The sequence below is a fragment of the Corythoichthys intestinalis genome, chromosome 6 (genome assembly GCF_030265065.1).
Source record: "Corythoichthys intestinalis isolate RoL2023-P3 chromosome 6, ASM3026506v1, whole genome shotgun sequence".
Classification (NCBI taxonomy): Eukaryota; Metazoa; Chordata; class Actinopteri; order Syngnathiformes; family Syngnathidae; genus Corythoichthys; species Corythoichthys intestinalis.
The window spans coordinates 9,099,562-9,115,377 of NC_080400.1; the positions used below are offsets into that span (position 1 = coordinate 9,099,562).

The 15,816-nt window shown below is 39.4% G+C and overlaps 1 protein-coding gene across 5 annotated transcripts in view; it reads left to right on the forward strand.

The window, feature by feature from the left end:
• The window catches only part of LOC130917360 (nectin-1-like), a 588,953-nt gene that overhangs the window by 191,956 nt on the left and 381,181 nt on the right, over positions 1 to 15,816 (forward strand). For all 5 annotated transcript variants that reach the window (XM_057838682.1, XM_057838684.1, XM_057838683.1 and 2 more), the window contains one exon: positions 10,416 to 10,567. In XM_057838682.1, coding sequence (XP_057694665.1) covers positions 10,416 to 10,567 — 152 coding nt within the window. The remainder of the gene's footprint in view (positions 1 to 10,415; positions 10,568 to 15,816) is intronic.

A 15,816-nucleotide genomic window follows, 5' to 3' on the forward strand; every position in this document is an offset into this window, starting at 1 on the left:
ATAATATGATTTGACACCTTCTCCAATTTACCAGAATCCAGGAGAAAACAAAACAGATGTGACATTTCTTTTAAAGGCTGCTGTATAACTTGCTCGTTTCATCATGATGAATAAATGTTTCTTCCATGGATTGATACGGTAAAATGAAAGTGAGAACGTAAGTCAGAAATCCGTGAGAGCTCATCGCTGTTGACACGACAGTAACAATAGGAACTATTGTTATTTGGGTTTGAGTTTCCCGAGGGACAGATATAGTTGACGGACATAGGAAGTGTGGGTGCTTACATTTGTTATGGTCTGAGTTGCGGAGCTGCAATTAGGCCTGAATGATATTGGAAAAACCTATTGCTGCGATTTTTGGGGGGTTTGCGATATTATATTGCGATATTAAAAAAAAAAAATATATATATATATATATATATATATATATATATATATATATATATAGGCGGCACGGTGGCTGAGTGGTTAGCACGTCTGCCTCACAGTTCTGAGATCAAGGGTTCAATCCCGGGCTTCGGCCTTCCTGTGTGGAGTTTGCATGTTCTCCCCGTGCCTGCGTGGGTTTCCTCCGGGAACTCCGGTTTCCTCCCACATCCCAAAAACATGCATGGTAGGCTGATTGAACACTCTAAATTGTCCATAGGTGTGAGTGTGTGCGTGAATGGTTGTGTGTCTCCTTGTGCCCTGCGATTGGCTGGCAACCAATTCAGGGTGTCCCCTGCCTACTGCCCGAAGTTAGCTGGGATAGGCTCCAGCACCTCCGCGACCCTCGTGAGGAATAAGCGGCATGGAAAATGAATGAATGAATGAATGAATATATATATATATATATATATATTTTTTTTTTTAAGAAATTTTCTCTAGATGACTTGAATAGCTGTTTGGAAAGACTTTGGATGACTCACAATGACCAGTGTACAGGGATCCCCCGTTTTTCGCGGTTAATGAGGACCAGAACCTGCCGCGATAAGTGAAAAACTGCGAAGTTGCGCACCCCGTTCCCCAATTTAAATTTTTTTTTTTTTGTGTGCGTGCTCAATGTATTTATTCAGATTTAGCATTGGAAAGAGATACATATCAGACATGTTTTTTTCTCATTTTTTCCCCAAAGTATGATTTAAAAAAATGTATATACATATCAATAAATGGTTTTAAGCACTTCAAATGTAATAATTATGATCAGTTTTAAACATAACTGTCCAACCAAAATAATTTTTGAACAAGAATAAAGTACTGTAGTGGAAAAACGCTTGGCTTTATTAAATACTTCTGTTTATCTACCTTAGCTGTGATTCTTGGTGGACATGTAGAAATTACAAACTCCTCATGATCACTTCTGGCATTTAATTTATGTCTCAAACGTCTCCACACGTAAGCCTGTCGCAATATGCAATAATTCCATTTATCGCGCGATATATAAAAATGGAGGCGATAACTTTTCCGCTGCGATTTATCGCCTCGCGTGCACGTGTGTGTGCGCGTGCGGCAGACGTGCTGTTAATAGTTCGTTACCAACTGCGCAAAATGCATCTTCGTTCCAGGTCCGCCAAAAACTAGCGCCAGAGCCAATTGTTCCCATTATATCCTATTGTTCAACGTATACCGGCCGCGTCAGTGCTCCGGAGTGACTGTGGACCATCTATGGCGCGCCGGTGTTCGGCCATTCCTTACTACGCGGCGAAACGTTCTACACAATGCTCAGGGCGCTTGCGCATGCATTCACACGCATGCGCAAATCTGTTAGAGGCGGCGATTACTCACTATTTTTGTTTTTATTTAGTTATTTAGAACCTTTTCACAGCCTCAAAGATACTTTTTGCATGTATTACCCTCTCATACTTTTAACCATTGTGTTTTTTTGTGTTAGCTTTGAAGCAGTTGACCACATTAGTCACGTAGCGTGTTTAAACCGTCCTTATTTGATATAACTACATTTAAGTATTTTCTGCAGGCATTTTTTTAGTACCTTATTCCTGTATGCATCTAAACAAAACAAGTTTAGAGCGCACGGTAGTACTTTAGGTCTCAAATTCGACTAATGTAGGACGTTTCGCCGATGTAGAATATTTTGGCAGAACACCGGTGTTGTTGACGTGCGGGCGCTCCCGTCAGGAGTGACATTTCACGCGGGGCGGCTATTTTTCGGCACAACGCTGGATATTTACAATTAAGTCCGCCAAAACATTGTTACCGACTTGGCTGCTACGAATAACCTCACTTTGACAAAGAACAGCTGAATGAAATTACCGGTAAGAGCGCTGTGCTTCAAACTCGTCCTGTATATGAAAGCCCTCATATGCTGGTGTTGTGTAGTAATGAGCAGACGTGACTTTCGCGGCGCTTGCTAACTTTTTTAATGCGCGCACACACTAGATATCATGAAATGGCAAACTAGATGTGCTACTTCCCATGCCATTGGCTACGTGAGCCCAGAGTGATTATGGGACATGTAGTCCATATACTACATCGATGAATTCTAAACTGTCATTTGTCACATGAGATTAAGAAGGCCAAATCAATCCATACCAGTGCCTATAGATAATGTTGCAAGTATTGTTAATTCAGTACGTGACACAAATGGATTCGGACCATAAATAGGATGTCTTGCTCATGTAGTAAACCTAGCTACTAAGAGAGCTGTAGCAATCAACGGTGTGCCCTGCCTCACTTTACAAACAGTAAAGATTGTTCTCAGCACTTTTATGCAATTTTTTTTCATATCAGTAAGAAGTAAGCACATAAATATTATGCACTAAAATGCATGTTTATATGATGGCAATTTAATTTTTGCTCGTTAGCAAAAAAAAAAAAAAAAAAAATACAATTGTTTTTTGTTTTTTTACAGAGCATTAAATGTATTGAATCGGATCGAAAATTATGTCCCTCGTATCAAAATTCGTACCGAACCATGACTTAACTGTATCATTGCATCCCTATGGAACACCATTGCAGAAGCTATGACGGGAAATTTTTTTCTAAATGCTGAAGTTGTTAAGTGCATTTTTTTTTTTTTTCAACACATTTTATTTATTCTGTGTTTCTGTGCGGTATAAATATTGTTGTTTTTTACTTAAGAGGTATGGTCTATTGTTTTTAGTTGTGATTTCTTAAAAAGTAGATTTGAATTTAAGAGTAAATATCGCGTTTAAATGGGTGTACTTCATCTATTAATATATACTGTATTCGCACTGTGTTATTGTAAATTGGTTTAAAAAATTGGGGGGGGGGCAATAATATCGCATATCGCAATAATTTATGAGAATAATTATCGCACACTAAAATTTGTTATCGCGACAGGCCTATCCACACGCACACACATTTATTCCAAAGCAGCTTCCTTGCAGAAACTGTTTAACGATGATTGACAGCTGCTGTGCTGTGATGTCCGCTTCTTTGGCAAGATCAAAGATACCAGCATCGTTAACTTTAATAAGCAAGTGCTGCAGTGACTTTGAGGTTCAAAGAGCGTGTGAGGCTCTGGCAGAGCAGAAAGCAGGGCGTGTGTGGATTAAAAAAAAAACAAAAAAACTATCTCACGTCCTCGCGATGGGACTATTGCGCACGCACACATCGCGATGGCGATGTTTAAACGATATATCCTTCAGGCTTAGCTGCAATAAACATTGACTCAAATGAGTTCAAGAAACAAAATTATGTGCTTTATGAAGAGTGAAAAAAGCAGGATTTAACACAGACGAAATCATTCGACCGATTAGAGTGAAGTATTACCGAAGCAAAATGGTGACGTCACGTATCGTAATGGTCGGCAACGGGTCGCCGCATACGTTTCTTCAAGACAACGTGGCCGTCTCAATAAAAAAAAAAAATTGGTTTATATATTTATATATATATATATATATATATATATATATATATATATATATATATATATATATATATATATATTTATATACCGTATTTTTCGGACTACAAGTCGCACCGGAGTATAAGTCGAATTTTGGGGGGAAATGTACTTGATAAAATCCAACACATAGAACAGACATGTCATCTTGAAAGGCAATTTAATATAAAAATACAATAGAGAACAACATGCTAAATAAATGTACAGTGTACAGTGCATGAACAACGAAATGGGAATATATTGTCCTACGCTACGGCCTATACAGCGAACTCCCAAAAGACAATGCTGGATGTCCGTATAATTTGCTGAATCAATTTGGTCCTCGATAGAAAACAGGTTCGCATCAACGTAAATAAATGATAATTAGGTACTATTAGTAATAAGTAACAGGTTAGCATGCGTTCGCTATCATTAGCACATCGTTCAAACAACCACACAACTGGCTCTAAGTGTCCGATCGCGGGTGGAAAACACACAACAACAACAGAAAAGATGATACACGCAGGCGTTGCCTCTGTAGAGATGATTTAAAAGCATAAACAATGAAAGTAGGTTCGCATCCGTCTATTCTCTCTAGCTAACTCGCCCACTCACTCACTCAGAGCTACGTAGCTGTCCGTCTTCTTCTGGCGTGTCACGTAAACAAGTGCGAGTGCGCCCTCACGTGGGCGTGAAAGCACCACAAACTAAATGCATCCATTTCAAGATAAAAAAGTCAATAATACAATTGAACATACACTGCCAAAGGCAGAACGCAAACGTGGCCATAGCTATAAAGAGTTATTCAGATAACTATAGCATTAGAACATGCTAACAACTTTACAAAACCATCAGTGTCACTGCAAAACACCAAAATAACATGTGAAATTATATCATAATGTGTTAATAATTCCACACATAAGTCGCTCCTGAGTATAAGTCGCACCCCCAGCCAAAATATGAAAAAAAATGCGACTTATAGTCCGAAAAATACGGTATATATATTTCTGTCTCCATCCATGTACCCATTTATAATGCGCACCATGATTTTACAAGTTGATTTTGGGGAAAAAAAGTATGCGTTATATTCGGGAAATTACGGTATATATTTTCTTTAAAAAAAAACAAAAAACGTTGATCTATTTTGTATTTTTAAAAGGGAAAATTTGTTTTTGTATATTTCTGTTTTCTGCAGTCTTCTTTCATTAAGGATACAGTAATTTTTACATGATTTACTTTCGGTGACCACACAAAATGTTGTGGCTGGCCAAATCTGACTTTGATCCCTGTGCTTTTAACAATACCTTTATTTGTGTTCTTCAATCATACCATTTTGCTTGTTATATGAACACTGCCCTGACCCTTTTCTAATATTTAATGTGAACACTGTGCACAAGTACACAGAGATAAATGTGGCAATTTCTACAGTAATTGCTCAGCGGAGGTTAGGTGAAGGGATAAGTCATGCCAGCCGAGTGGATGTAAATTAATAGATCATGGTAGCCACGCCACAAGCCTCCCTCCAGTTCGCGGCTAATGAGGCGCCTTTATGCATGCATACATATATCTATATTTAGCTTTCAGCAAGGAAAAACTCTGATAAAGAAGGGGAAGGACGATGCAGTTAGGAGATGAAGGCGGCAGAGAGGGAAGATGTGATTGAGGAAGACGAGGGCGCGGTGCTGACAGATCGGAGGGGACGGCCGTTGCAGCGCTGAAAGCCAGACACCAAATTTGTTGTGAAGGCTCCCCTGGGCTCGGTGATGGAGGTCAGCTCAAGGCTGTGACGGAATGAACTGGACCGGCCAGCCGGCCCTTGCGTCAATCTGCAAATACAGCCAAATAGAGGTGTGATCGTACCAATGACATTCACACAACATTGACAAAAATTCACAATAGGATTAGAAATGAAAAGCACCTGTTCCAGGATCATGCTAACTCCAAGTTCATTAGTTGCAATTGAGGTGTAACGATGACTTAAATGAGTTACAGTGATTTCCCGAATACAAGGCGCACCCGTGTATAACGCGCACACCAAATTTACTTGTAAAATCTAGGGGAAATTATTGTACCCGTGTATAACGCACACCTTAATTTTAGCACCAATAAATAGAAGAATACAAGAAAACAGAGCTTGTGTACAGATACAGAAATGTCATTTTACTGACTGGTGAAACACAGCACAAGCATAGCACATTGGTAGTTCAAAACATTACCGTAAACTGACAATATGCACGGTAATAATATGATCTGACAACTTCTCCAGCTTACCAAAATCCAGGAGAAAACAAAACAGATGTGACTTTTCTTTTAAAGGCTGCTGTATAACTTGATCGTTTCATCATGATGATGAAATGTTTCTTCCATGGATTGATACGGTAAGATAAAAGTGAGGACCAAAGTCGGAAATCGGAACGAGCGCATTGTTACTGTAACGAGAGGAACTATTGTTATTTGGGTTTCCCGAGGGACGGATATAGTTGACGGACACAGGAAGTCTGCGTTGTGTTACATTTGTTATGGACCGAGTTGCCGAGTTGCAACAAACGTTGCACCAAATGAGTTCAAGAAACTAAATTCTGTGCTTTATGAAGAGTGAAAAAAGCAGAATTTAACACAGACGAAATCATTCGACCAATCAGAGTGAAGTATTACCTAAACAAAATGGTGACGTCATGTACAGTAATGGTCGTTTTTTTTTCAACACAACATGGCCGAGTCGATTAAAAAAAAAATTTTTTTAAACGGTCTTTATATATATATATATATATATATAAGTTGATTTGGGGGGAAAAAAGTGTGCGTTATATTCGGGAAATTACAGTAACCTTGCCTACAAACTCGGAATTAACAGTAGAGAAGTCTTGACCCAGGGGTGGGCAACCCAAAATGTTGAAAGAACCATATTGGACCAAAAAAACAAATATATCTGGAGCCGCAAAAAAATTAAAAGCCTTAAATAAGCCTAATAATGAAGGCAGCACATACTGTATGTATCTGTATTAGCTATATTATTCTACTGTCAAAATTACCAGTGTTGTTAATAATGGTGTTAGAATATAACGCCGTTACTAATGGCGTTATTTTCTTCAGTAGTGAGTAATCTAATTAATTACTTTTCTCATCTTGGCAACGCCGTTACCGCGGCGAGAAAAGTCTGGAAAAAGATGGACTCACACAGACGAGAGAGCAGAGCAGGAGTGGGGAGGGGGCAAGGGAGTGTGACGCCGTTGCAAACGCGATGCTACTATGCTAGGTGGCTTCAATAATACCTGACTGTAGCCGATAGCCTACAAACTACGCCCACATGATGCTTCGGTAGATATCACATATATACAGAACTAGATGCAAATGACAGACACGGCGGCATTAGCAACATATATAGTAAAGAACTGGATGCGTTAGTAAACAGCCGCCATCTTAAAGCAGTAGACTTCTCATGAAGGCTTTGTTGTAGAGAACCTTCCTGGCGAACCTAAGTCAATTTTGATCTAAAATGCTCCTAAATCGGCAAAACTTAACTTAAATCTATCTTTAAATAGTGAAACAATTTTAAAACTTAAACATGTCGAAAATAGACGGAAGGGAACTAATGCAATAACGGGAACAATTTTAACAACTTTAACGATTGATTCACAACATTAAATGAATTCCACACATAACAAAGGTTATTATCTAGTTATTATTATTATTATTATTATTATCTAGTTATCGCAATATCCGCAATACCCCTGTTGTCCCAAAAACCCTTTACACTTCAGATTGTGTGACCAGTTATTATTTTATTTTATTTTTTTAGAAAAAAAACCCCATGAAAATTATCACCATTTACTTTGTCAAGTAACTAATTACTTTTACATTCAGGTAACATTGTTACAAACGCAATTACTTTTTGGGAGAAGTAATTTGTAACTGTAATTAATTACTTTTTTAAAGTAAGATTAACAACACTGGATATGGATCGATACATCAGACATCTATCACCATCAATGGTAGCAAAGGAGTTTAGAACGTCAAGTGTAAATATACGTGAACCGTTTTCATGATAAAAACTCTCAAAGTTCAAAACGTGTCTGTTTCTCGCGACGCGGTCCGACGCTCATGTCCATTCACGAGCGAGGAGGCTGACATGTCAACTTGTCGTCGGAAATCTGTCCCTTTCCCAAACACGACCTTCCGGCTCGGGAATAGAAAGGAGGCTATCCGATGCGCGACCTGATCAAACGCAGACAAGCGGAAGCGTCTGAGTGTCGGCAAACACCCGAGGCGGCCTCTCGGTGACACCTTATCATAGGATCAGCTGGTCGTCTCGGGGGGAGTGAGCCCCCTGACAAAAGGGCACACACATGCATGCATACCTGTTTACCAGCCTCCAGGCTCCATCTTACATGTTTGGACCTGTTCCCCTGGTAATTGCGTCTGATGGATTAAGCTTGAAATACATCATGTGTACCGTTTCATATACGGTATATGCATGCGGATTTTCCCCCGCTTACTGCTTACCTCCCCCAGGGCAGCTTTACCATGTCGTTATTATAGAATGCTGCTTGTGCGTGACCTGATGATATGCAGACTGTCAGTCAGTCGTTCAAGTGAGTCACCTATTAAGTGCATTTGCCAAGACCTACCTTGCACTGGCTTTTGTATTATTCATCTTTAAATTAACTTTCCAGTTTTTTAATTCATGTATCATACTTTTCATAATGCCATTTACTACTTTTACCTCTCTGTTTTAAACATGTGGTGTACATGTGAAAAATAATGTTTCTTGTCAGTTTTGTTGGGTGGGCTAATTGTCGGGTGTGTCAAAATATTCCAAAATGTACGTTTTATTTTTATTTGTTTTATATTTCAAATGTTTTTTTAAGTTGTTTTTGCTGTTGTTGTTGCCATTTTCATTAAAATTTTTTTTTTAATTTTTTATTAACTGTTTTTAGCTGATTTCATTGTGATTTGATCTTGTATTATTTATTTTCCACATTAATATATATATATATATATATATATATATATATACATATACACACACACAGTGGGGCAAATAAGTATTTAGTCAACCACTAATTGTGCAAGTTCTCCCACTTGAAAATATTAGCGAGGCCTGTAATTTTCAACATGGGGAAACCTCAACCATGAGAGGCAGAATGTAAAAAAAAAAAAAAAAATCATATTGTTTGATTTTTTAAAGAATTTATTTGCAAATCATGGTAGAAAATATGTATTTGGTCAATATCAAAAGTTCATCTCAATACTTTGTTATGTACCCTTTGTTGGCAATAACGGAGGCCAAACGTTTTCTGTAACTCTTCACAAGCTTTTCACACATTGTTGCTGGTATTTTGGCCCATTCCTCCATACAGATCTCCTCTAGAGTAGTGATGTTTTGGGGCTGTCGTTGGGCAACACAGACTTTCAACTCCCTCCACAGATTTTCTCTGGGGTTGAAACCTGGAGACTGGCTAGGCCACTCCAGGACCTTGAAATGCTTCTTACGAAGCCACTCCTTTGTTGCCCTGGCTGTGTGTTTGGGATCACTGTCATGCTGAAAGACCCAGCCACGTCTCATCTTCAGTGCCCTTGCTGATGGAAGGAGATTTTCACTCAAAATCTCTCGATACATGGGCGCCATTCATTCTTTCCTTTACACAGATCAGTCGCCCTGGTCCCTTTGCAAAAAAACAGCCCCAAAGCATGATGTTTCCACCCCATGCTTCACAGTGGGTATGGTGTGATTGAGTATTCTTTTTTTCCTCCAAACAAGAGAACATGTGTTTCTACCAAAAAGTTCTATTTTGGTTTCATCTGACCATAACACATTCTCCCAGTCCTCTTCTGGATCATCCAAATGCTCTCCAGCGAACCGCAGACGGGCCTGGACGTGTACTTTCTTCAGCAGGGGGACACGTCTGGCAGTGCAGGATTTGAGTCGCTGAAAGCGCGTTGTCTTACTAATTGTAGCCTTTGTTACTGTGGTCCCAGCTCTCTGTATCTGGTCATTCACGGGGTCCACCTGTGTGGTTCTGGGATTTTTGCTCCCCGTTCCTGTTATCATTTTGACGCCACGGGGTGAAGAGGGAGTTGAAAGTCCGTGTTGGCCAATGACAGCCCCAAAACATCACTGCTCTAGAGGAGATCTACATGGAGGAATGGGCCAAAATACCAGCAACAGTGTGTAAAAAGCTTGTGAAGAGTTACAGAAAACGTTTGGCCTCCGTTATTGCCAACAAAGGGTACATAACAAAGTATTGGGATGAACTTTTGGTATAGACCAAATACTTATTTTCCACCATGATTTGCAAATAAATTCTTTAAAAATCAAAAATGTGATTTTCTGTTTTTTTTCCCCATTCTGTCTCTCATTGTTGAGGTTTACCCATGTTGACAATTACATGCCTCTCTAATATTTTCAAATGGGAGAACTTGCACAATTAGTGGTTGACTAAATACTTATTTGCCCCACTGTAAGTGTCATTGACAGTCTAGTACTGTCAATGACACTAGGAGAAGAGCATGATGGAGAAAAAAATTCCTCTACTGTCCACCTAACTTTTTTCCAATTTCCACCTTCCAGCTTGAACGGCTCACTCCCGAGCAACGTCGAGATCAAGAACAACAGCCTGTTCTTCAAGGGCCCCGTCACCTACGACCTAGCTGGCACATACGTGTGCGACGCCACCAACGGCATCGGCACGCGCACCGGCATTGTTGACGTCAACATAACTGGTAGGAAGACCTTTTTCCTAACAACCTTGCTCTTTTCGCTCTATTTGGCATGGCTTCATAACCGAACAAAAAAAGCTACTAACAAAGCTGTACGCCTTCCCCGATGTTGTGTGAGTAGAGGGTGTACTGATTGGTGATAGCAGTGGTTGGTGGAGTATTAAACTCCAACATAAATATTTCTTTGCGGTCTTTCTGAGCGCGGGCAGAAGTGTTCTGAGTCTCCGTACTTGTTGTTTGACTCACATCCCGTCTGTTTTTTTTATTCCCTATTCTTTCCTGATTGCAATTTTTGCGGTGTATTGTGTGATCATTCAGGTGTGAGACTTGGCCGTTAGCCGCCAGACAGGAAAGGGAGGAAGCAATCTAGGGCCCTTGGAAGTGACACAATGCCTCGCAAAGACAAAAAGGCCTTTTCTATATTTGTTTTCAATGAGTGGGCTTTGTTCAATCGCCCTCGACTGTGTCTTTGTGTTGAGTGACTCCAAAGAGCGGGTATTTTATGTAAACGCATTCAGCTGTTTGATGTTTGCATATAACATTTGAATACAGGCTCATTTTTCCGCATTGTTTTGCAGCTTGTAGAAAATGAAGAGGAAAAGGCTTAAGCTCATCTCGGTAGACGACAAGTAATTATGTCATTTATGTGCTCATAGGTGAAATTACAAATGTTTCTTTGATCGATCGATACTAAATTTATGTGAAAAGAGTGAAGGTAACTTCAATTGGTTATGGAGCTGAAACGAATACTCGAGTAACTCGAGTTAAAAAACTGATCCGAGTAATTTTATTCACCTCGAGGAATCGTTTAATTTTGCCAGCTCTAAGCATCACATTTTGCCCGGAGTATTTTTAATGTGGGACAATACGTTAACGTCACGTGCGGAGAGGAAGAAGCAATAAAAAAAAAAAAAACCTTCCTGCAGCCGACAGCCACTACAAACTACGCCTGCATGATGATACGGTGGTAGCAGGTAGCCTCTGATGCATCTCATAGATATCATATATAAGTAGAACTAGCTGCGAAATGACAGACTGGGCGGCGTTAGTAAACAGCCGCCATCTTGAAGCAGTAGACTACATATCGCTAATAAATAAGATTAACGTGACTGTCACTCGCTCATGTAACGTTAGCCCTGCGGAGGGCTAGTTTTCTATTAATTATGACCACTGTCGATGTGTGGCTAACGTGTCTTACATACAGGCTTTCTTTAATCTGTGAAAACATAGCGCTGTAGAGTGATGAGGGTGTAAAATAAAAAATAATGCTAACTGTCAATTTTAACTCAGTAGTCATTGCTGGATAAAACACTAAGAACCACTGGTCCTTTATGAGCTCCAATACAGCAGGTATCATATATTTATTTTGAACACTGCAAAAACTCAAAATCCTATCAGGACTTACAGTTTAGACCAGTACTTCTGAAATAGTGGGGCGGGCCCCCCTTGGGGGGCGCAGAGCGATGCTTGGGGTGGCGCATGTGACCTTGGGAAACATACTTTTTTCCCTACTAGAATAAAGTGTAATTGCACATCCACTGAGTGGGTGGCAGTGGCGCTCTCATTTTTAGCATGTGCGCAGTATTTTTTAACCAAACAAGAGCACACAGCAAACAGCACTGGAGATATGAAAAGCTAAGATGAAGAAATATGACAAAGCGTATGTAGCATTTGGCTTTGACTTTTAGTACAGTGGGAGACGAGGAAAGACCAGTCTGTTTGCTTTGTTTAAAAATGTTCGCAGTGGACAGCAGGATTTTTTTTTTTTTTTTTTTTTGCGAAAACATGCCGAATACTGCCAACAACGTCCTGCTTTGTCAGTGTTACATCAGTAAACCAGCGAGCACTGTCAGCATTACCAGGGTCCCCCCAGGATTGATAAATCTAAATTCAAGACTTTTAAGACCTTTTTTAATGCCATTTCAGCTGAAAATTAATACTTTTCTCGCACCCATTATTTAGATAGTATTGAATCATATTAAAAAAATAAAGCACTGAACGTCAAATTTAACCTCAATTACTAAGTGTGTTTGACAAAAGAATGCACATTTATTGAAGATAGAATTAAAACACATTTAAATATAAGGTCTTTCAGAATTTTTTTCCCAGGATAAAATGAATTTTACACTATTTTTGTAAAGCAACTTCAGAAATTACATTTGCAATACAACAGGTTTCCCTTTTAAGAGGACCTAGTCAAGGTGGTAGATAGGTGATTGTCAAGTTGGCCACCTTAACTGTAAAGTGCTTGAAATTGGCAGTGAAAGTTTAAAAAACAGCCACTAAATGGAAGTAGTTTACCATTAATCACCACAAAATAAAAAAGCTACACATAACCATTTCCCTTGGTAGTTGTTTTTTTTCTAATCACATTACAAGAAGTACACAAAACACATGTTAATCCTTAGTTAGCTATTGAAGACATTTCTTTTAATCAGATAGAGAAAATCCAGAATCTTATTTAATCAAGAAAAACATTTAAATATACCAGAAGGTGTTTTACTATCACCTACATTATAATTTGCCTATCACCATGCCGTGTTATTCAGATCACCGTTACCCCGCACTCGTTCCAGTAATAGTCTCAACTGTGTTGTGTATCTGAGAGTGATGGTGAATCTACGACTCCGGTTTATCCATGCTAAGGCTAGTGCACCTGCCAATACCCCATTGAACACGGCTAACTATTGAGTTAAAACTGCAAAATTCACATTCTTTCAAAAGGCAAACCGTGCAGAAATACATTATAACATCTAACACATTTTAATTGGAGAAATTGGCAACTTACTTTGAAATGTTAAGCAGGTCCACTGCCTTCGCATGACCCATAGTATCTGGATGTGATTTGGTCGCCGATCCAATATCTCACATGGTCCATCTGTTTGAACTTTGTTGTCTTGTTGAGGCTTTCGTCGAACATAACAACTAAGGCATCTGAGCAGTTCCTTGCGTTAGCACACAGTGCTGTGCGATTGCCTGCTGTTGTGATGTTGATGCTAATGATGCTAACGGCGCGCACGCACGAGGTGCAGTGCATCGTAAAAATTCTACGCATCATCTTCATTACGGATTAAAAAAAAAAAAAAAAAAACGTCACGGATATAATTTAGGTTGCACTGAGATAACTGGAAAACTTAATTCAATGCTTTTTTAATACTTTTAATAACCCACGGGTACCATGATTACATTAGGTGGCATACCAAATTGCTCAATGCAAAATAACCCAGCACCACAGCAAAGGAGCTGATACTGCCTGCAGCAAAAATAAAAACTGTCTGTCTGTCCAATGACACTGTCGTTTTTGTTCTGTTCATTTTTGTGTTTTCAGTCCAATAGTTTGGCATATTGTCCTCTCGAGTTAATGTTGCTAATCAATTCGAATTTATGATTATTTATTGATTTTATTTTATTTTTTTCTGTGTCAAACGGTCAAAAAAAACAATGTACATCGAAAATAAAGACATTGATGGACTGAAAATGGTTCAGTATTAGATGTCTTGTTTCTCATGTACATTTATAATAGCTCTTAACCTGAAAATTAAAATGTTTACTCCGATTACTCGATTAATCGATGTAATTTTCATTCGATTACTCGATTACTAAAACATTCGATAGCTGCAGCCCTAATTGGTAATATAGCCTTGCTAGCAGAAAGGTAGTTGGACTGAAATCAATATGTGTGTTGAGCCGGCTGGTGAATTTACTCACACTTGAGAATGAGAACCTTCTTAATTGAGAAGATATGTTGGTAACACCCGTGGTGTAAACTTCTCAGTTTCAACCCACTCAAGGAACATTCTGTAAAAATGACAGGAACATAGGGGAGGAGAGGCTGAGAAGAACCGACAGGTTGCCTTGAGTTACACGATTCTTTGCTCAATACAGTGATTCCTCGCTACTTCGCACCTTAAACTTTATGCCCCCAGTCCATCGCGGATTTTTTTTTCAATTAAAAAATATATATTTTATAGATCTTTCCCGACATGATCACGAAGTCTCTCACTCTTGCTCCTGCCGCTTTTCTTGGGCAGGCAGTGCATTGGAGTTGCTTATTAAAGTTAACGATGATTGACAGACGTTAACGTTTTGATCTGGCCAGAGACGCTTGGAAGCCGAAATTTCAAAGCACCGCATGCGTCAATCATCGTTCAACTTGTGAAACAGTTGCTGTGGCAATTCATTGTGGGTAAGTGAACAGCTTGAGCAGATTTGAATAGACCAACTCAATGGAACATTTAATAAAGGCAAGCATCTTTTGACTTTAATCTTGTTTAAAAATAATTTGGTGGGATCGTAACCTGTTTAAAATACAGTGAGGCAAATAAGTATAAGGTGAACCACTAATTGTGCAAGTTCTCCCACTTGAAAATATTAGAGAGGCCTGTGATTGTCAACATGGGTAAACCTCAACCATGAGAGACAGAATGTGGAAAAAAAAAACAGAAAATCACATTGTTTGATTTTTAAAGAATTTATTTGCAAATCATGGTAGAAAATGAGTATTTGGTCAATACCAAAACTTCATCTCAATACTTTGTTATGTACCCTTTGTAGGCTATAACGGACGACAAACGTTTTCTGTAATTCTTCACAAGCTTTTCACACACTGTTGCTGGTATTTTGGCCCATTCCTCCATGCAGATCTCTAGAGCAGTGATGTTTTGAGGCTGTCGTTGGGCAACACAGACTTTCAAATCCCTCCACAAATTTTCAGTGGGGTTGAGATCTGGAGACTGGCTAGGCCTATACAGGGCCTTGAAATGCTTCTTACAAAGCCACTCCTTTGTTGCCCTGGCTGTGTGTTTGGGATCATTGTCATGCTGAAAGACCCAGCCACGTCTCATCTTCAATGCCCTTGCTGATGGAAGGAGATTTTCACTCAAAATCTCTCAATACATAGGCCCCATTCATTCTTTCCTTTACACATATCAGTCGTCCTGGTCCCTTTGCAGGAAAAACAGCCACAAAGCATGATGTTTCCACCCCCCATGCTTCACAGTGGGTATGGTGTTCTTCGGATGCAATTCAGTATTCTTTTTCCTCCAAACACGAGAACCTGTGTTTCTACCAAAAAGTTCTATTTTGGTTTCATCTGACCATAACACATTCTCCCAGTCCTCTTCTGGATCATCCAAATGCTCTCTAGCGAACCGCAGACGGGCCTGGACATGTACTTTCTTCAGCAGGGGGACACGTCTGGCGGTGCAGGATTTGAGTCCCTGGCGGCGCATTGTGTTACTGATAGTAGCCTT